General features: G+C 41.8%; 1 protein-coding gene across 1 annotated transcript in view; it reads left to right on the forward strand.

Annotated features, from left to right (window-relative positions):
* The window catches only part of LOC311231600 (uncharacterized protein), a 60079-nt gene that overhangs the window by 28204 nt on the left and 8663 nt on the right, over window positions 1–23212 (forward strand). The window contains exons 7-9 of the mRNA XM_084318228.1: window positions 10346–10448; window positions 14383–14622; window positions 21177–21299. Of these exons, the coding sequence (XP_084174354.1) occupies window positions 10346–10448; window positions 14383–14622; window positions 21177–21299 (466 nt within the window). The remainder of the gene's footprint in view (window positions 1–10345; window positions 10449–14382; window positions 14623–21176; window positions 21300–23212) is intronic.

A 23212-nucleotide genomic window follows, 5' to 3' on the forward strand; every position in this document is an offset into this window, starting at 1 on the left:
TTTGGGGACAGAGCCTTCAGCGTGGCGTCCCCTACCCTCTGGAACTCTCTCCCCCCCCGAAATCCGCAACGCCCCAACCCTGGACACCTTCAAATCCGCTCTAAAAACACACCTCTTCACCAAGGCTTTCCCCATCAGTTAGTTTTAGATTAAATTAGGTCCATTATCCCCTACTTTCCCTCATCCCCTCTTCCCCCTCCCCCCCTACTTTCCTTGCCCTATTTTTTGTCCTGATTGTAAAGCGACCTTGGGTTCTATGAAAGGCGCTATATAAATTTGATTTATTATTATTATTATTATTAACTTGTTACATTCACCCACACAAGGGCTGATGACTCACACCCCCGCCCCCCCTCTCTCTTTCACACACACACACACACACACACGCACACGCACACACACACACACACTCTCCCAGCTCTCTTTCTCTCTTGCCCCTTCCTCATCTCTCACCCCCCCCTCTCCCTCTCTCTCTCTCACTCTCACACTCACTCACTCACTCACTCACTCACTCACTCACTCACTCACTCACTCACTCACTCACTCACTCACTCACTCACTCACTCACTCACTCTCTCACTCTCTCACTCTCTCACTCACTCTTTCACTCTCTCTCTCTCTGAGTCAGAAACAAACATAGTATCAATGAGAGTATCAATATTACACCTGAGTGAAGTCTAGTAAAAAAGAAAAAGTACATTTTTGTAATGTTTTTAAAAAAAAAAACGCTAATCTTGCGTTAAAAAAATAGTGGCGTTAAAATAATTGTACGTTAACACATTACCTTTGGCAGCCTTAACACTTTCAGTGCCCAGCAGGGGGCGCACATTTAGTGCTTGACTGCCCACCATCCACTTCAATGTTAACGTTAATATCGCCTAATCTATGTTTTAAATTATGGCTGTGTCTAATCTGCCCGTCGCTTATCAATGACTCATTTTCCAGTCAACATTGTCGAAGCGGATTGTTTTTTTATCGGTTCATTTCCGTTTTATAGCATTTTGAAAAGCCCTCGTTTTCAAGGGGAAAAAAAGATTCTGTGATAAACGCCCTGGAACTGGAATATTCTAGAACGTTGTCATTTTTCGGCCTATTTATGAATAGTTTTCAAATAAACGCTAGATTATCGATAGTATATGTGTACGTATGCACGCTGGTGCCGCGAGCTGAAAATCGATTCTCTTAGTTCCTGATCGCTCGCACATTCAAACAGCCATATCACACATAGGGGAAAAGCTTATATCTCAGTGAAAACAGGTCTGATTATCCTAAGACTGGTAAAATAGATTCCTTACCTGAGATCAGATGGTATCCAAAAAGATTATTCCAATTCCTGATCGCCATTCCAAAAATCGATCCTTTTATTGATCCAATGCTACGTACTGTAAAGACATATTACACGCTCTTCTGAGGGTCCACAATGAATCTGATCGGCTCCGGTTACATGCGTGAGAAGTAAAATGTGGATTCCGGAGTTTTTTTTTTCTCATCCATTTTCATTGAGTCCATTCCAAAAGGGTGCATTACCATCTGGGAGAAGATAGGGGGTGCTTTTTTCACATCTGAGCGCCTGGTGGGGCTGGTTTACCAACGGTAGACTCGGTTGATGAAATATGAATTCAGATTGCTAATAAAAAAATAAAACGATATTTCTCGTCGTGGGCACTCAATGGGGGGGCTGATAACATGAGATATGTCGTGATGGGCATTCAAAGTGTTAATAATAACGTAACCACAGTGATTTTTCAGATGGCACTCTTCACTTCAGCCAGGCACACATATTGTGAATTGTTTGGTTATGAAAACATACATCAGACCGGCATCACGTAATCCACCCTGGTTTGTGATCGGGCCACGGGGGAAACAACTTGTGGGGTTTAGGGGGTGTTTGCTCACAAACTACAACTTTAACCCTTTCACTACAAGGGTTAACCTTCCGTAGTGTGTTTGTGAAAGGGTTAACCTTCTGTATTGTTGCAGTGAAAGGGTTAACCCTTTGGTAGTGTGGTAGTGAAAGGGTTAAGACAAAACAAACGGATATGAATTATGCTGAAGATGATCACATGTATCATCTGTGTATATTATAAACATATAGGCACTCTCAAGGTACAGATATTTCTACCAGCCAGTCAAACAACTGCCTCTTTGAACTGCTGCGGTCAGGCAAGCGCTACCGGAGTCTCATGGCCAGTACAGAGAGACTCGGAAGGAGCTTATATCCCCAGGCCATCAAGATGCTCAATGACAATGACACTCGCACTATGTAACAACCCATCATCTACACACACTGCACACACATCCACATGTAAACACTCACTTTAAACAAACACTCACCTTACCACTCACTTTACTCACTATAGACACTTTAACACACTTTATATTTATCTATTATTAAATCGACCTTGAATCGACAAATCCATTATTCATAAAGTCCTGCACATTAAAATTTGTAGATATGGTGTACATAAAAACTGTGGAAATCATTTTTCGTGCTAAGAGTAAAATCCTACCAGTTTGTATTCAATGTCTCTTTCAACCAAGAGAAGGAAAGTATAATTTAAGAGGGTTGTGTATTCTTAAAACATGTAAAAAGGTAAGAACTAATGTAAAAGCTAGATGTGTTTCAATTTTGGGAGTTCAATTATGGAATAGCCTTAGTGACTGGTTGAAGTTGTGTACTTCTCAGGGGAGATTTAAAAAAATCCTTAAAGGATCAAATAATTCAGGAGTAGTTTTGAGTAAAACATCAAACATTTGTTTTTTCTTTTAAAAAAAAATTATATCTTGCAGCATATTTTAAGTGTTTATTTCTTATATTAAAATATGTGTAAAGGATAGGCAAAAATAAGCATGTGCTGCCTTCAGCCTATCCATTTTTTTCGGTCGTTGATTTTGTGTGAGCTTGCCTTGAATATGTAAATCTGTGATTTTCTGTTTATTTTTTATTTCTTTGCAAGTCCACACGGGTGTGTTGATTTGTCTGTAAACAAGACTGTAAAATAAACTTCATTCATTCATTTGCACTACATTCATACATCATTTGCACCCTACCCTAAGTTTTGTACCTCATCTCATTTCTGCATTGTACCTCACTGTCATTTGACTCTGTATTGTATATATGTACGTATATTGACTGAACATTCCCTTACTTACTTTTACTTACTTCTTAATAACTTATTATTTTTTTTTTTACTTACTTACTTGTTCTTACGTATGTAGCACACTCTCAGGGGCTCATACAGAAACAAGCATTTCATCAAAGTATTCTGTATTTTGTTGTGACAAATAATAAACAAACTTGAGTCTGACGTATACCATAGAAATTGTTTGTCTGCTTAAAATGTATCTCAAACTATATAGCACATCTTTTTAAGTGTTTAAATGCAGCCTCCCAGCCCTCTAGTCCATGGAAAATATGCAAGGATTCTCAGTAATCACCAAGCATGCGTGTACACCTTTCACAATTTATCACATTACTCGTATCACAGTTACTCGTTGCATTGTTTAGAAGGTGAGTAGCGCAGTTGTTCCACTTTACACAGCGCCGCCGCTGACGAAATGTGAGAATGTGTCTGTGTTGCATTTTGCACAGAGGAGCCTACTCAGTATAACCTCTCGCTAACCTCCAGTCAGATATACACGTGTGACGTACAAGGAGCAATTCAGAATGCACAATGAGAGGTGCTGTTTTCCACTAAAATAGGATTTCTGTTTGCAGTGAGTTGGTGTGGTGCTCAGCTGCGCCAGAGATAAGCATGTTCTCCTGCAATCTTTGCCAGTGTGTTCTCCCTTGTGTGTGTGTCTACGAGACTAAAGTATGTCGGAAATAACTGGTCTTCGTCTATATTCTTATTGACCCATTCTGCTGCTGAGGCAAATGAATAGTCTTAACTACTACTGGCAAAATCACAAGCAGGGAGGGTCGGGATCTGCTAAGCTGCTTGTTCAGACTTGTCCAGTCTTGTTCGGTCTTGTCCCACAGCATGTGACTGCGTGTTTCTTAAGAGCTGTAGGTTCAAGTTCAACTTTATTCATCCCCCAAAGGGCAATTGGTTTTGCAGCATAAAGTGCAACATGAAAAACAAACGTGAAATCACATTAGTGAGAGTAACACGGACTCTGCAGCAGTGCATCGATGAACACTCATAATAACCATCAGAACAGAACTAAGAGCATACAAGTATGATCCACATAGCATTAACAATCAAAATACATCAACAATGGCAACAACGTGATCAGAAATCAACACGTTTGTATGTATTTGTCTCGACTGAGGGGAATCTGAAGCGGGTGCCAGAGTGTAGGGATGGAAGCTCTCCATGAAGAGGGTGGGTGCAGTCAGACTGGGTGGAATCTGCCTTCTTCCTGTTGGTTGCCACACTAGTTTTAGTTGTACCACAATAGTTATGTCATCACTTTTGACTATTTAAGTTTAGGCCTATGTACTGTGGAATTCTTAACTAGAAATACCAGGTTAGTCTGGTTTTCTGATAAAGCGATATAGTAGTTCCAAGTAACGGATGGAGGGATGCCATGTGAGGACAATGCTGCTGGTACTATTTGGATCATCCCTATGTTCCCCGGGTCCTATGTTCCCAGATTGATTGATTAATTGATTGAACATTTTATAAATTTTTATTTTATTAATTATTAATGTCCGCCTTGTTTCGAACTGGTTAAGCTTAGGCCCTCTTTCGAAGTTGGTTAAGGTTAGAGTTTGGAATCAGGGCTGGTGGTCTAAAATGTTCAATCAATCGGGGAACATAGGACCCGGGGAACATAGGACCCGGGGAACATAGACATGCTCCCGTACTATTATAGCTGTCTGAAATGGCACAAGTCAAGAGAATCAATTTTGAGTAGATGTTCAATGAGCTGATTGTGTGAAATACAAGTAAAGAGTAGACTCTGCCCTAATACAAATAAAAATAAAAAATCAGATTCGTACACATTCAGTTGAACAGAACTTAATTTTAAAGCTCTTTATTTATTGACACATTCTACAAGGCTTCAATATGTCTGTATTGTACCGAGTAGTTGTCCTAATATAACTTAAAATCCTACGTCACAGTCTTGCTTCCTTTTGTCTGTGGCTTTTAAAGGCAGGGCTAGCTGGCTCCGTGCCCGGTGGAACAATACTGACTCAGCAGCCATGGAATCTGGAGGCCAGCTGTTGGCATGGAGATGGATGCTATTTTACTGTTTTTCGTTTCTTTTTTTTAGCCATAGATATCTATACAGGGATAGTTTATTTGTTATAGGTAGGGCTGTACCGAATGCTTCGAAGCTTTGAAGCTTCGATCATAATGTTGACATTCGAATTCTAAATCAACATTTGAATTTCTTATTTTTAATATATATATATATATATTTTTTTTCAATCTGTTTAAACCAATGGGGGTTTTCTTCACAGTTGCAGTTAAAGATTAGGCTACACTAATATTTAGGGATGTCCGATATTATCGGCCGATATCGGCATTAAAATGTGATATCGGAAAATATCGGTAGCTTTTTTTTTTTTTACATTTCTATAACCTTTTATTTACCCAGGCAAGCAAGTAAGAACAAATTCAGATTTTATTTATTGTCAAAAGTATGCATAATGTTGTGTTAATTCCACAACAAGAGATATGTAATGTTAATTACCTGAAATTATTCCATTTTTTGGGGGGAGGAACCCTGCATATCAGTATCGGTTGATATCGGTATCGGAAATTAAGAGTTGGACAATATCGGTATATCGGTATCGGTAAAAAAGCCAAAATCGAGCATCCCTATTAATATTATTATACTATAAGACGTCACCATCACTTTCATACCAACCGTGCCCTTATTGGATTATTTATGTTGACGAAACTGATGAGTTATATTCATTAAATAAAGTTGATTTAATAAAAGAAAAATACTAATTTAATCACTTTATTCAAATTGAGGATTTAGTTTGAGAAAAAAAATATATATATTTGAAGTAAACTTTTTTTTATAGACATTCAAAGCTTTGTTCGAATACTTCGATCGAAGCTTCGAATGTTAAAAAATGACATTCGGTACAGCCCTAGTTATAGGTATGGCAGTGCAGTCTTGGCAATGTTGAGGGTGCATTGTTGTCACATAATGATTGTTGTTGTCTGTGACTCAGCCGCAGCCACACGGTATGCCATGCTGCGTTAATGCACATAGGATCAAAGATGCTGTAAGTGGTATTTTCTTGTTAAAATAAGTGTTAAATAGCTCTACATTCCAACAGCCATCACTGATATAGTGTTTGGTCAGTAACATGGGTCTCCTAGTCCCTCCGCTCTGCAGTACATTTTCTGGTATCCCTTCCCACTTTATCCAATCAGGAGAGAGAACCCTAGATATGTTTACTTATTTCAAGAAATCTTGCCAAGCCAAATTAGCTTACTGCACTGGTAGATTATTTGTACTTGTTTCAAGGACACATTTGCTAGATTTTATTTCTTATTTTTGCAGTGTGGAGTTCTCTCTCCTGATTGAATAAAGTGGGAACAGGATACCAGAAATGGTATTTTCCGTTTACTGCAGAGTGGAGGGACTGGGAGACCCATGTTACTGACCAGACAAGCCATCAGTGATGGCTGTCAGGAGTGTAGAGCTACTATGTAGATAACTTGTTTTAACAAACAAAAGCAAATACCACTTACAGCACCTTTAAAAAATAATAATAAAAAAAAGAAATTATGTACAGTATTCTAGTCTACTATAATATATGTGCTGAATAGTTTTGGAATGTTTTCATAGATCTATCTTGGTATTTACCACTCGGGTCAATTTCACTGGGCCAGTAGCCATTGTTACAACATCGTTAGGACGATCAGCTCCCAAAATTCTAATCTCATTCTGAGATTGCACACTAGTCTCTACGCAGAAAGACGGATGACGTTCCACTGTTGAGCATTTCTGCCCAAAGAGGAAGTAAACTAACCACTGCTACCTATACTCTCTTAACATTTTTTATAAATAATATTATATGAATTGTCCCCGTATCGTTTTTACGTCTACTTTATAAATAAAATACAAAAAAAAATTCCCTTCACAGCGTCTGTCCAGCTTTATTTATTCACCGTTGCCATGGAAATGATGATGAACGGCGCCATTAAATGTACAGTTTCCTTACACGGAAAAGATGGTCTGATGACTAACACTGCATAACTCCTAAAGACGAGCTGAATGTTGGGTTAATTGTGATGATACGTATACATGCAAGTTATTACCGCATTTTCTTTTCAACTAATTTGGTTGCAGGGGTCAGTTTCTGTTCGATTAATAACAAGGCAATTGGGGCAGAGCTGTTTTGCAGGCTGTGATGTACAGGTGTGTGGGTGAGATTGTACACCTGAAAGTGTTGTACAGTATGTGTCTCTGCACTAATATCACTATGGTAAATTCCTGGACATAATTCCTTGTGGCTAATAAAGTGCCATCCGACATTTTAACGCACAGTAGACAAAGAATCAAGTTTTGTTTTATTTGGCACATACATATAGTGAAATGCTTGGTTCTGTATGAGCCTCCTGAAATTGTGCTTCATACAGTAAAATAATAAAGACCAAACGCTATACAAAACGACGTCAATAGTGTCCAGGTTGACCCAAATGTTTTTTGGGTCTTCTTAATCACGCGACCATTGGGGTCCCTAATGTCCTGGGGAATCTTTTAGTTTCCACTAGGGATCCCCTGATCACATTTTTTGCCACCGAAAACCAATCGTCTATGACATTTACATTTAGTCATTTAGCTGACGCTTTTATCCAAAGCGACTTACAAGTTCTGTACGACAAGACAGCAAGAAGGGTACAACTCTATCAGCTGAGTAACAATGTTCATCAAGTGTTGCGTGTTACAGTGTAGGTTAGTTTATTAGGACAAGTGCATGACAGTAAGGTTAGTCAGGGTTAGATTTTTTTTTTTTTTTATAATTATTTCAGATAATGGTTGAAGAAGTGAGTCTTTAGTCGACGGCGAGAGATTGGACGGGATTCGGCTGTCCTAACTGGGATGGGTAGTTCATTCCACCATTGTGGGGCAAGGACTGAGAATAGGCGGCTTCTCTTTGATGACCCTCCGGGAGCTTGGATAGGAGTAGGTCTGAGGCGGCCAGAAGATGCAGAGCGTAGGGGTCTTGAGGGTGTGTAGTTAGAGACCATTGACCGGAGGTAGGCGGGAGCGGTTCCCTTTGCTGCACGGTATGCTAGGTCGAGGGCCTTGAAGCGGATACGTGCAGCAATGGGGAGCCAGTGCAGGTCCCTAAGAAGTGGGGTGACATGGGCCGACTTCGGTAGGTTTGATATCAGGCGGGCCGCTGCGTTTTGAATGAGTTGAAGAGGCTTGGTGGCAGTGGCCGGGAGGCCAGCTAGCAGTGCGTTTCAGTAGTCGAGGCAGGAGATGACTGTTGATTGGACGAGGAGTTGGGTGGCTTCTTTTGTCAGGAAGGGGCGTATCCTTCTGACGTTGCTCAGGAGGAATCTGCAGGTTCTGGTTGTCGCTGCGATGTGAGCAGAGAAGTTCAACTGGTCGTCGAGGACAACACCAAGGTTCTTGGCGGTCGGGGACGCGGTCACAGCTGCATTCTCGACTGTGATGGAGAGGTCGGTCAGGGGGGAGGATTTGGCCGGCAGGTGGAGCAATTCTGTTTTGCTTAGGTTCAGTTTGAGGTGGTTGGTCGTCATCCAGGCGGAGATGTCGGACAGACAGGCCGAGATCCGCTCAGAGACGTGGATATCTGAGGGAGGGAAGGAGAGGAAGAGTTGAGTATCATCGGCATAACAATGATATGAGAAGCCATGAGACGTGATAATGTTACCCAGTGATTTAGTGTAGAGGGAGAAGAGAAGGGGTCCTAGGACCGAGCCCTGGGGGACACCCGTCCGGAGGGGGCGGGTGGCCGACAGGGTCCCTCTCCATGACACTTGGTAGGAGCGGTCATTGAGGTATGATGTCAGCCATGTCAGCGCAGATCCAGCCACTCCCATTCCTGCGAGGGCCGCGAGGAGGATCTGATGGTTGACTGTGTCGAAGGCTGCAGATAGATCTAGGAGAATCAGGACAGAGGAGAGGCCTTTCGCTTTTGCTAAGTGAAGTGCCTCTGTGACCGCAATGAGGGCCGTTTCTGTGGAGTGGCCAGTCCGGAAGCCAGACTGATTGGGGTCTAGGAGGTCATTCTGTAAGAGATAAGCAGTAAGTTGGTTGGATACAGCACGTTCAAGTGTTTTAGAAAGAAAGGAGAGAAGAGAGACAGGACGATAGTTGGCTATGACGGTGGGGTTCAGGGTTGGTTTTTTTATGAGGGGCGTGACTCTGGCTTGTTTTAGGGAGGTGGGGACCACCCCCGAGTTGAGTGAGGAGTTGATGGTTGCAGTTAGGAATGGGAGGATGTCCGGTGCTATGGTCTGGAGGAGTGGGGAGGGTAGCTGGTCCAGCTGGCATGTAGTCGGACGGTTCGACGTTACCAGTGTCGGGGTCTCGGCTTCTGTAATGGGAGAGAAAGATGACAGAGTGAAGGATGAGGTTCTCGATTCAGCGTTTGGAATGGGTGGGGGTTGGGAGAAGGAGCTGCGGATGTTCTCCACTTTTTCCTCAAAGAAGATCGCAAAGTCTTCGGCAGAAAAAGATGAGGGAGGAGGGGGTGGGGGGGGAGTGAGGAGGGAGGACATGGTAGCATGCAGTTTGCGAAGATTCTTGGCAGAGGCCTCGATCCTATGGTGAAAGAAAGAAGCTTTGGCATTAGTAATGGTTTTGGAGAATGTTAACAAGAGGTTGTGATATGTGTCAATGTCAGCAGTGAGGCGTGATTTTCTATACTTCCTCTCAGCCGCTCTCAGGCTCGGCATGCTCGTTGTCTCTTCGAGCGACCGGCTGGGACAGTGTAGCGGGGCTGAGACAGTACTCGTCTCGACTACACTTAATGGCTGGTCGACTTTTCTTGTGATCGCCTTAGCCTCCTGACTATCACGGTTATACGCACGGGTGCTCTCTAAAGTGGTTTGTGTTAGCGGCCGGTTTGGTTCTTTCTCCGACTTTTTCTTTGTACTCTCCATGGTAAGCTTAATGAACTCTCCATGCTCCTCTGGGTGATGGGACTTCAAGTGTCTTATACACATTTTTGTGTTGAAACTTTTTTTTGGTTCATTAACAAACGACAATGACACCAACTCCGCTGAGAATTTGCTCATATTTTTCATGTCATCGATCGGTTTTCGCAATCGGCGACTAGAAAGCATTATCGGAATTCCCCAATCTCATATTTATACCGATCGTTGGCCGATCGATCGGGGCATCACTAGTTTCCACTGATACTATTGTGATTTCCTGTTGGCTCTTCCAGGACCACCAAGAGGGCCCAGACGCTGTATGACGGGCAGGCCACCAGTCCTATGGGTGTCTCTCACATTCCCATGGCAGAGCCCTTCTGCAACAGGACCAGAGAGGCCAGTATCCACCACTTCTGTTTCCATTTCACCCTAACTCTAAACCACGGGAATAATTCACACTGGGCTTCGATTGGCTATGTCAAGGCTACTTAGGGATGCACCGTCCGATACCAATACTTTGTGTCGATGCATGGGCTAAAATGTAAGTATCCGTTTTGGAAGATCTTCGTAAAACAGAATTCGGATACAAAGAGCACCGTACAGCTTAAATCTTTTTTGTTTGTTGCATTTTTTTGTATTTCTTAATAATGGTAAAAAAATGTATCTCCTGTTAAGTAAAAGTAAATTAGTTTAGTTTCACTTTATTGTCCACTGTTAGCCCTTTCACACCGGCAGGGCTCTGGTTCAAGTTCCGTCTCCGTTCTGGAGCCTCTGAACCTTGGTGCTTTCTGGCGAACCAGCCCGTGTTTACACCTATTTAAGCAGAACCAACTTTCCTCCGTCATCAACGAGGGGCGTTACTCAGGCGGATGTTCTTCCTGCGTCAGCTGAGGAAGTTCAGGCTGCCGAGGACCATGATGGCTCAGTTTTACACGTCCATCCTCACCCTCTCCATCATCACCTGGTTTTCTGCGGCCAGGGACGAGGCCAAGCTGCAATGGGTGATATGCTCGGCGGAGAGGGTGCTCGGCTGCGCCCTTCCCTCCCTCGAGTCCCTACATTCCACCAGGGCCTTGAGGAGGGAGAGGAAGATCATGGCAGACCCCGCCCACCCGGGTCATAACCTTTTCACCCTATTTCCCCATGGCAAGCGGCTACGACTCCCCAAGACTTTGAAAACGCACCACAGACTCAGTTTCTTCCCCTCAGCAGCTCGCCTAGTAAATGAGTCGGGTGTCCCCCTGCTCCACCCCCCCCCCCCCCCCCCTTTGGCGAGCTGCTAGGGCTGGAATTTTAAACTCTTATTTTGCACTGACAACATGTCCTTAGCTATTGCACTTTATTGTCTTGTCGTTGTATCACTGTTTTGTCCTGTTTTGCACGTCTTTTTAAAAGTGTATGCACTCTACTGTAAATGCCATATCACGTTCCTTATGTGTTTTGTAAACATAATGGCGATTAACAGTGGCACCATGCTGATCCACTCAACAGGTAGCGCTGAAACGATTTGCGACTGATCTCAAAATGGGATTAGATTAAAATGTATTGTCATTATACAGCACAAGTACAATACACCATCCAACCAGAGTGGATAAATAAATGCATAAATTAATGAAATAAAAAAAATTAAACGTGTGTAACAGAGATTTGAACCTGTGACGATAGGATCCACAGGCAGCCGCACTAACCAGTTGAGCTAAAGGGTCCAACCCATTAGCAGGTGCTGGTTGACTGCTACCAACTAATCCATAGTTTACACTTGTGAAGAGCCAGTTGCACAGTCGTTCAATATAAATGAGATGTCATGCTAATATGTCATGTTCTACAATAGGACGTACTACTATAATACCCAATAAAACAAGTCATTAGAATAATAGAAGCCTACTTTGCTGGAACGATTAATTTCGCACGTATACAGTGTGTGCACTGAGGCTGCCTCACTCCACGCATTTATTTATTTCTGGAGCATTTATTTATCCACTCTGGTTGGATGGATGGTGTATTGTACTTGTGCTGTATAATAACAATACATTTGAATCTAATCTCATATTGAGTTCAGTCGCAAATTGCTTCCTGTTGAATGGATCGATTGAGTGCAATGCCGAACCTCTGCTGTTCGCCGTTTTCACTTGTCTTCACAGCCTAGAATATGACATGCCCACTGATGATGTCACAGTTTGAACGGGAAAACCAAAAAAAATCAGTTCCAGCTGAGAACCAACTTTTCAGGTTCCGAACCAATTATTTACGGTCTGAACGTGCCGGCAGGTTCAAGATTAGGTTCGGGAATCTTCACCCACACAGAGCCCTGCCGGTGTGAAAGGGCTAATTGTGGAAATTTGTCTTTGGTCTCACCATTGAACAAACAAATAAAACAATGACTGCAGACCTATACATAATACATCTGTAATGGAGAAGTGCAGAGAACATAGGAATACAAATACATCAACAAGGACCGGGTCTAACGAGTGCAAGATTAATTTAATGGCATTAGGAATGAAGGAGTTTTTCAAAATGTTTGCCCTAGGTAGTCTGTAAAGACTACCAGAGGGCAACAGCTCAAACTCTCCATAGAGTGGGAGGGGTCACCCACTATCTTCCTAGCTTTCGTCCTAAGCACTTCATTATAGATGTACCTTAGCTGTTTTTGTGGCTTCCCTATGGTTTTTGAGGCCAAATTCACTATCCTCTCAGGGCTCTATGCTAACTTTTTTCCCAAGGAGCACATTTGCTCCTAAATGAAAACATTTTGGAGCACACAAAGACATTTTGAAGCACACAAAGACATTTAGGAGCACACAAAGACATTTAGGAGCACACAAAGACATTTAAGAGCACACAGAAATTTAGGAGCACAGTGAAACATTTTCAAGTACGTTTATTAACAAACTATTTATTACATGCATATTATACTGTGCGTGTGCATACTAGGGGACAAACATCTGTGCAATAGCACATACCACCGAAATTACCACACATTGGCCCATGCCTACTAGACGCAAAGGATATCGGTTGTCCAGCTGCTTTTGTATGTTGTAGTGTTGTCACGTTCCGTTTAAAGGAACTATAGTATGCATTTTCATATCCAAATCTCTTCAGTTTCTCATGATCCTGTGCTACCAAATGTGTCTCCTGCAACAAAGTATATTATTAGATGACAGAACATGGAAAATTCGTTATACAATTATTTAATTAATTCTAATTTAAATTATATTTTGAATACAATTATTCTGTTACAGCTGCTGAGCTATATACCTTTTCGCACTATAAGCCGCACCTGACTATAAGCCGTAGCAGCTAAATTTAATGATGTGTACATATATAAGCCGCACTGGACTATAAGCTGCAGGTGTTTTAATGTTTAATTACCATATGTAATTAGCATTGGGACACAATACTGTCGGACAAATAACAAGAATTAACTCATTTACAAGTTGTATTAAGTTTAGCAAATAAGGGAACAGATAAATAACATTTCAATGCAGTCAAAAAAGCAATATTTAGATTTTTACATTTTCGGGTTTGGTCACGTCAAGTCACATATAAGCCGCACCGTTATATAAGCCGCAGGGTCGAAAAATGGGGGAAAAAGCCGCGGCTTATAGTCCGAAAAGTACGGTACTATAGCTAATGTCCATCAATATTTCCCTTTTGAATCAAATAGGTTCAGGAATCAGGATTGTGATAGAGAGAGAGAGAGCTTAGTAGCTAACATTAGTGAAGGTTTTTACCGCAATGTGGACATAGAGGAATGGCGAGGATGCAAAGCATGTTAGACCATTGGACCCGTTGCTCGCGTAGTTTTGATTACACATATAAACAGCGTGAGAGGAATTGTCACAGAGCTGTCGCACGCAGGGCTAAATAGCTAGATGTCATAGCTTCTAAAATTGAAGGTCCATGCTGCTCTGTGTCTATTATGAAATGACAATTGCACGTCCACTACGCAAAGCTATTACTCGCACTGTGCTCCTAAATGATTTTTCCAGTTAGCAGAAATCAATTTTTAGGGGCAAATGCGAGTGAAATGGTCGCACTCTAGAGCCCTGCCTCTGCAACTTATTTCTTCCTTTTATGTTCAGATTTCCGTACCACATGCGCATGTTAAAGGTTAAGATCCCCTCCACTAGGTTCTTATAAACTGTTTCCATAATTTGCTTACTCACACAAAAGTTGTTGATCTTACGTAAAAGGTGGAGCTGTGTGTTGATTGCATTGATATAAATATGTAATAAGGGATTGGATTGGTACTCTATCATCCAATATTACTAGTTTAGGAATCGGTATTGGCGGTGTTTTCATCTCGGTGTATCTCTGTAACCTGGTGTAGGTGCTGGTGGAGGTGGCACATAGCCTCGGGATCTTCTGCCACGAGAGGGGCACAGTGCTGACCATCGAGGGGCCCCGCTTTTCCTCGCGGGCAGAAAGCCTGATGTTCCGCGACTGGGGTGCCGACGTCATCAATATGACCACCGTGCCAGAGGTGGTCCTGGCCAAGGAGGCAGGCCTGTGCTACGCCAGCATCGCCATGGCCACAGACTACGACTGCTGGAAGGAACACGAGGAGGCGGTGAGTGGCAGCAGGCCAGTGGTCCTATCAGCCTATCGTGCTCCTCATTTAAGCACCATCTCCCCTTGTTGTCTCAGCTTCACTGCAGAGACTCTGCGTTCGATTCCTGTTGTCGGCAGAACCCCCGGCTCGGTCAGTCATTCCCGAACACAATTGTCAGTGGTCGTGGATGGGAAGCCGGTGATGGTATGAGTCTTAGTCGTTACAACAGCGACTCCTACTGGTCGGTCTGGGCGCCTGTTCAGCAGGGAGGGGATCTGGAGGAGATGGCGTGAACCTCCGCACGTGTTACACTCTCCCAGTGAAACTCCTCGCTGTCTGGTGAAAAGAAGAGGCTGGCGACTCGGCATGTAACAGAGGAGGCGTGTGGTAGTCTACACCCTCCCCAGACCGACAGTAGGGTAGCGCAACAACCAGGAAGGGAATTGGCATAACGACAAAAAAAACAAAGGCACAATTATTTTGTTATATTAAACACAAAGCGTCAGGATTTAAAGGGAAATTCGGCCAAAACAATGATTTGAGCTTCGCAATATTCTCCAAGCAAGCTGGTAACAACAAACACAGAAGAAATCTGATTATATGGCAAAAATTACTTCTCAAAGCAACCATTGACGCTGTCTTGTTAGTCCCTCTTCTTCCATCTTGTGGCGCTGCAACCACATGAGCTGCGTCACTGGTGGTTATTAATGATTGACAGGGCGGGAGCAGGGATATCACGCCTTCACTCCAAGCCTGAACTCCTCCTCGGGGCAAACGGGGACAACAACCGTTAATTAGATTTGAGTCTTGCAAAGGATTTAGACATTTGGAGCCTGTGACGTACTTGTGGGGGGAAGGGCTTTGAGGATTCAACTGATTTCCTAAACACCTCCTACTGTCGAGCCTCCGATCAGCTCACGTTCTTTCAAAGACTACAGCCAATCGGCGTGTATTACCTCTCATCTTCCTATAATATTCCTCCTCCCGCAGAATTTAAACTGCGTTTGACAGCTCTCAGTATCTGAGCTCAGTCTCCATGCATCCCACCATCACCCCATTCTCCTCCCTAGATTTCTAGATTAGTTATGTTATTTGTAAATGAACAGCCAGAATATAGTATACAAATATTTATATTTGACTTCTATGTACTTTACTACTATGCTACTATACTTACTAATACATACTGCATGCTGTATTGCTGCATACAAGCCAAACCAGCCAAAAGTATTTCTATTCTATTAATTTAATCCTACAGTCATCATCATCATCCCTATCCTTCATCATCGAATTACTGTGAACTCAAACTCGTGTGGAATCCTGGTTGATGCACAGTGACGCAACGAAAAGATGCTATTGGTTAATCTACCATCTCGGAATCCTCAGCCCTTTGCGATCTCCTCGGTTTATGAGCAGCGCTTTACGAGGTCTTGGCAGGGAGACAAAAAGAAACAATTGATGTTTGTTCTTCTTTTTGTTTTAAGAGCTGGATAAGGGGTTATATAGGTACTAAAAATACGTGAAGCGAAATCCTTGATGTCTTTTGAGTCCCGGTTAACGGCCAGAGGTTGTCCCCCTCCGCGTCCTCTGCTGCACCCTGACCAACAACGGACGCGTGGACCTCTTCACGCCGTCCGAGTGACTCTGCTGTCAGCGGTCCGGGGCAGTTTGATCCACCATGGCATATGATGTCTGGTCTCCGCTTCCGCGTCAACACGCTCGCCCCCCAACTCACAACTCCACTTCCGAGTTCCTGCAGCTGACCTTTCCCCCCTCCTGTTGAAGAACGCAGCGCTCGACAACCACATCCTTCCTATTAGTCTCCTTCCCTCCCTCCTGCCCCCTCCACCCACTGGGCCTGCCTGCCAGCCTCCGGTGGAAGCCCTGCCAGAGGAGGTTGAGTCACACTGAGTCATCAGCTTCGCTGTCTTCCGTCCACTGGCCTGAGAACACAACAATAATATGAGCCCAGTGAAGGAGAAGAGCTGCAAAACAATCGAGGGGGGTGGGGGTTGGGGTTAGAGAAGGTTCCAGAGGAGACCTGGTGGATTCAGAGGAAACTGTGGCGCAAATGCACTGTATTGTACGCTACTGTACATTTATTCATTTCAAACCTTTATTTAAACTCTAAAGCCAAGTTTTCCCTCATTTACAGTCATGTCATGTAGAAATAAGCAATAAAAAAAAACATGCATGTATAAAATTATAACGAGGCGAGGCAAAAAGTAAGGATAACAAATTAATAAAAGGTTTTAAAACGCATAGAACTTTCATTGACAAAGTTTGGAAATCAAGGTTTTAAACTCTGCAACAGAGGGGAGAATCTCAAGCTTTAAGGACTGTTGGAGTTCATTCCATTCCATGATTGAAAGGTTAACCCAGAAAGGGGCTTGAGCAATATTTTGACTGGGAAAAATGCTGCAATATTTTATATCCAAAGCTTAGTAATATTTTGGCAGGCTAAATTCTTGCTAACTAATTTTTATTTAAGCTAGGTGGAAGCTTTTAAGAAACCGAATTATCACAAAGATCTGATCAACAAGAGAACATTGTGATTTTAGTTTGAGTAGGCTATTCAAGTTAATTCATTGAGACATTCCCTGAATGTACTCCATGCACTACTTTTTGATGAGTTATTTATTTAAAGATTTCAGCCCTGAAAAGAACACATTGGTCGACCCCTAGTGCATTTTCATACACTGATTACTAATATTATGTTCGTATGAATAATGAATAAATGGAATATGCAGGTATATGTGCCACAGACAGTGTTTCCATACCTCAGTATCACGGATAACTCATATTGGGCATATGATCATATCAAGGCTATTGTAAACGGGACACTGTGGGTTTACATGCACCAACTCATAGACCACATGTGTCGAACTGAAGGCCAAATCCAGCCCCCAGACTGAATTCACTTATCAGTTCCGTTTGGCCCGCTGCCTCTCCTAGGAGCAACTCAACTGGCCTGTGACGGAAATCAAGCGCACTTCTGGCCCCGCTGCACGGCGATAACAAATGTCTCAACTTCTCAAGCAAACGCACAGAGCGTTATCGGCACCCGCATCATGTTTTCATTTAATGGAAATGCATCAATCTGCTTTTGTGGACCATTTGCGGAGGACCCAATATTTAGCCTTACCTTGTGTTTTTATTTACTTTCTCTTTTTAAAAGCTTGTCTGTCATCCGTTTTCACTCATCTCAAGCCGTGGTATTATTTGGTTGCATTCGATTTTATAATTTACATCTAGTGAATTCTTGGTAATTCATCATACCTACTCTGAACTTATTGTGTGTGTGTTCCACTTAGTGCTCCAAGTCCAGGACCAGTTTAACCTACAATTGCTAATCTGACAAACTATTGTGGATGAATAACTAATTGAAACCTAATAGATATTATTAGCTTGCAAATTCATCATTATTTAAATTATTTTCACAAATCTACTCTCTGTGGGAGTCTTGTTTTGTGTGAGACTGGTGATAGTAGTTTTGTGTGTGTGTGTGTATTTTACTTTGGCCTCCAATAGTCCAGGACCTAGAATTATTATTTTTTTGTATCCACTTTTTCTCCCCATTTTTTCTGTTTTTCTCCAATCCCAATTTCGTATTATCCAATTCTTCCCTCCCCTGTCTTGAACGTTGCTAGACTATGCCTCCCACTGGTCGGTTGTAGTGAGGACGGAAGCCTTGCATCACGTGTCCCCTGCGGTACACAAGGAGGCAGCCTGTCTCATCTTTTCACCGCAGCAGCTCGAACTCTCAGTGGCGAGGAGTAACGCGTGGGAGGCTTCACGCTGCCCCCGCTACTTCCTGTTTCCGCCGCACCGGCGTCAGGACCTAGAATTTCTAATCTTGCAAACTCTTGTCGTGAATAATTAATTTAATCCTGATATACAATTTATATCTGTTAAAAGAAAAACATTTAAAAACATCTTTAATAAGCCAATAATCCATAAATAATACCTCCTTACCCACCTTTTAAACAGTCCTCCTTGTATTCATTGAGGCACCAGAGAATTAACAAATTCAATAGATTATCAAAATGACCAATTAAGCTAAGCTTTTTTTTTATGTGTTGTGTCTGGTCTGCAAAGTCACTATTTTATTTCAGCCCCCTGTCATGGATGGAAAATATCAGAGTAGTAGTCTGTAAATATGTATGTACAGTAGGGCTGACCCCTATTAATCGATTAGTCGACTAATCGGTCGAAAGGGGCCGTAGTCGACTGGCCAACCTCTTAGTCGAATATAATTTTTAAAAAAAAACGTATTAATATACCGGTATATATATTTTTTTATCATTCTTTCCAAAAGAAAATAGGCCTAGAATCGTGGCTAACGCTAATGGCACGCATACCAGAGGCTAACTGCCTATGAAAACAGGCACAGAGGCACTGAAAGAGGATTTCACCCATCTAATGAACACACTAGACTAGACAAATATCAAGATGTATCCATCAGTGGACCAATTGCATGCTTTTGCAGAGGACAAGAAGCCTTCAGTCGACTCCTTCAGACATTAAGCACCCCCCACAGCCCAAATATATATATAAAAAAAATATATATACTTTTTTTCTTTTTTTTTTTTTTTTAAGTCGACCAATAGTCGACTAACGGCAAATTTTGGCCAATCCTAGTCGACCATCCAAATCCTTAGTCGGGGACAGCCCTAATGTACAGTATGTAAACACCCGTTGACGTCATGTGACTGATAATGGCTTCACCATCTGCCCACCATCTGATAAGTAGACACATTAACGGCAGTGTCCGTCATTTATGGCACCCTTTTGTTTTTGCCCCTCATGCATCTTGATTCTGTCATTACTTTCAATGTCATGGACATCGGAGGTGGAATGGCCAAAGTCCTGATGGCTACTCATATCCACATCAAAAGAATCAAATCGATTTATTAAAGGTGCTGTAAGTGGTATTTTCCTTGTTCATTGTTTGGTCAGTAGCGTGGGTCTCCCAGTCTGTCCACTCTGCAGTAAACACAAAATACATGTTCTGGTATCCCGTTCTTGCTGCATCCAACTCAGGAATAAGAACACACTGCAAAAATTGTCTGACAAAAATAGCAATTAAAAACAAATATGTGCTTGAAACAAGTAAAATAATAATTGCCAGCAAATTTGACTTTGCAAGATTTCTTGAAATAAGTACAAATATCTAGGGTTCTCTCTCCTGATTGGATAAAGTGGGAAGGGATACCAGAACATTTATCTTTACTGCAGAGCGGAGGGACTGGGAGACCCATGTTACTAATCAAAAACACTCAGTGATGTCTGTCGGAATGTAGAGCTATTTAACACTTATTTTAACAAATAAATACCACTTACAGCACCCTTTTATAATCCCTTTTAATCTGTGCCTTTTTTCAGTGGATGTGTGAAGATCCCCCCCCCCCCCCCCCCCCCCCAAAAACCTTATTTCTAGCATGCCCTCCGTCCTGCAAATGTCTTTAGTTTGCCTTGTGCAGAGTTTCTACTGAACTACTACAGAAACTCAGTTGACCAAATTACATCTTTTGACAACAATGGCAGGTGCTGGACCCTCTCAAGCCTGTGCCATCAAGCCTATAATTCAATCTGTAACTAATTGAATTGGGACATAATGAATCGAAATCAACCAGAGTAATCGGTGCAGCCCTATTGTTGAGATGCAAGTCCTGTCCTGATGGGACAGCTGGCCCAACTGGATGTGAAACCAGCTTTGTCTCTTATTGCTAACATGTCAACATGGCCTCTGTGGCTGTCCTGGTCACGTGACCTGTTGTGATTAAAGCTCGGCAGATTCCTAAAGACTTAGTAGCAACTACACGAATCTGATGGCTGTGCAATACGAAGGTGCTTGTCATTACAAACCTATTTGTTATGAAGAAAACACAAGTTGATTTACACAATAACACGCTGCTCCCAAGACATTTCATTCATTGAATTCATTCGATCTTTATTTATACTTTATAAATAAACTAATTTACAGTGTCCTCGAGATGTTACATTCACAAGTGTCGTTGTGTGTTAATAGATACAATAGATAGAACATCAGACAAACGGAACAATTGAGAGCACCTACAAATAAAAAAACAAAAAAGGAAATATATATATAATTTTCTTTTACAAGAAAAACAGCTGTAACAATTCAAAAACAATTAGATATTGTGGTGACCTGATCGGTCATCAAGTAGAATTGAAAATGGGGGACCCTGATGTAAACAAGACGAAAGTCTTTCTCTGGTCTGCATCCCCTTAACAATTGTGTGTATTGAGCCGTACTGTATTGTACCCATTCTGCAATCTGTTAATACATTTTTCAATCAATCAATCAATCAATCACCCATAGACACTAGAGTGTCTAGTTTCAGAGTTTCCTGCAGGGTATTCAGTGAGGTAGGGGGCAGAGAAGCCGAAAGCAGATCTACCAAGTTCAGTACAAACTCTCGGCTCTGAAGTGTTAATGGCACCACCAGCGCAAGGTTTCCACCTCCTTTACCAACCGTTTATTACCTAATAACATATTTAGAGCTGTAAGCGATTTCTGAATTATTAATATTCTCCCTCTCTGGTCCTAGGTCTGTGTTGACAATGTACTGAAGACCATGAAGGAGAACGCCAATAAAGCCAGCAGTATCCTGCTCACCGCCATACCTCAGATCTGTCAGATGGACTGGACGGAGACCACAAAGGCCTTGAAAGTAAGCCGTCATTACATAGGAGATTCCATACATTAGACATTGCTTGTGAAACATGACCTTATTCGCCTTGTTTCTAGGCGACAAGGCCGCTGCTAGTGTGCTACTTTTGTAATTCCCACTTCCCATGCGTGCGTGACGCAGTATCTACACAGAAAGGAATATATTGGCATGGGCTAGATAAGCACTTGTGTCCTTATATGTATTATTTATTAGGTTTGGGAATATCCAAACTAGCTAGCACGACTTTGCCAGGAAGTTCAGCAACCGGAAATGGATGTACAACGGCAAAAGTGAAATTAATTTCAGCTGGCTTTCATGAACTGATGCAACAGTACTCCACCGCTTTCAGACAATGCTGTTCCTTTTATGAAGGTGCTATTTCCCCGTAAGGTAATTTGGTTATAAATATACAAATAAAAAATTAAAGGCAAATATCCTGCCTGGTCCCAGCAGTAAACAATGACATGAAGTTGAACCACAACAGGACTATTGCTGCAAGGAGGGTGACTAAGCAACCATCACTATGCTGTGCAATACATTTGTTTTCTATAGAATAATTTACTAAGAGCATTGCTGTTAAAAGATATTCCTTTATTGATCCCCTTGGGGAAATTCAGGTATCATAGCAGGAGGGGGAGGTACAGGTAGTAGAAGACATGCAGGTAAAGGTCACAGAATTATAGTACAGTGGAGAAGTCAAAATAAAAATAGAATAAAAAGGCAGTGTAAACAATATACTATATAATGAACTCTGACATGCGCATATGGGCAACAAGGTGTGAGATGAGGGTATGTATGCACTCATGTTATATTTTCCCTACAATAAATAGTTACAATATATAATCTTAGTCTAATATATTATCTAAAAAACCCTAAATGCTAAATATATGCAATATATAATCTAATAATCCAATAGTCTAAATCTAATCTAATATATAATCTATAAATGCTAAATATGTGCTCTCAAAAAGAACACTGTTTGAGGACATAATACTGCATGTTTTATTTGCTCAAAAAATAATTAGATTGCACACACACACACACACACACAGTGGAACAGAGGGCTGAGCACGTATTAGGCAATGATCAGTCTGTTTTTAAACTGGCCCCAAGCTTTCACTGGGGGGAAAATGACACATGGTGGCTCTGGCGCATTGTCATAGTGGCGCTGCGCTCCTATAGTGCTGTTTAGGGACAGCCCTGTGACTTATTACACCCCCTAACAAAGATTGATTTGATTTGAAATCTTTATTTCGAACATGCAAATGAATACAAACAAACAAATAACTAAACAAAAGCAAAACACAACTCAATCTACATGTTCGAAAAGGAGTAGGAAGAAGTATACACTTATTTAATCCTACCCCTTTTCCACTACTCAAATGAGTGTACTATTTTAAAACATAAAAAAGAAAAAGAAAAAAAATATATATATATATATGCAAAACAAAAACTATATGTAAAACATGAAAGAAATAAAATAAAAATGTAATAAAATAAAAATGTAAACACCCGTGAATATCAAGTCCCTTCCTCATCCCTGTACCTTGTGAACATCATTTCCTTATACATCAGTTTGAATTGTCTCATGTTTGGACATTGCTTTAGCACCACATTTAGACTGTTCCACAGTTTCACTCCACATATTGAGATGCAGTGTCTTCTCATGGTAGTGCGTACATTTAGAACTTTTAAATTGAGTTCTCCCCTCAGATTATAACCCCCCTCCCTATCAAAGAACAGTTCTTGAATGTACATGACCTTTTGCTTTATACATTAATTGTGCCGTTTTAAATTCCACAAGATCATTTGACTTTAAGAATAATATGTTTGTGTGATCACGATAACCTGCAATGTGAACTATCCGTATGGCCCTTTTTTGGAGTATAAAAAGTGGTTGTAGTATAGAATTA

The sequence above is a fragment of the Notolepis coatsorum genome (assembly GCF_963971535.1).
Source record: "Notolepis coatsorum genome assembly, chromosome: 7".
NCBI lineage: Eukaryota > Metazoa > Chordata > Actinopteri > Aulopiformes > Paralepididae > Notolepis > Notolepis coatsorum.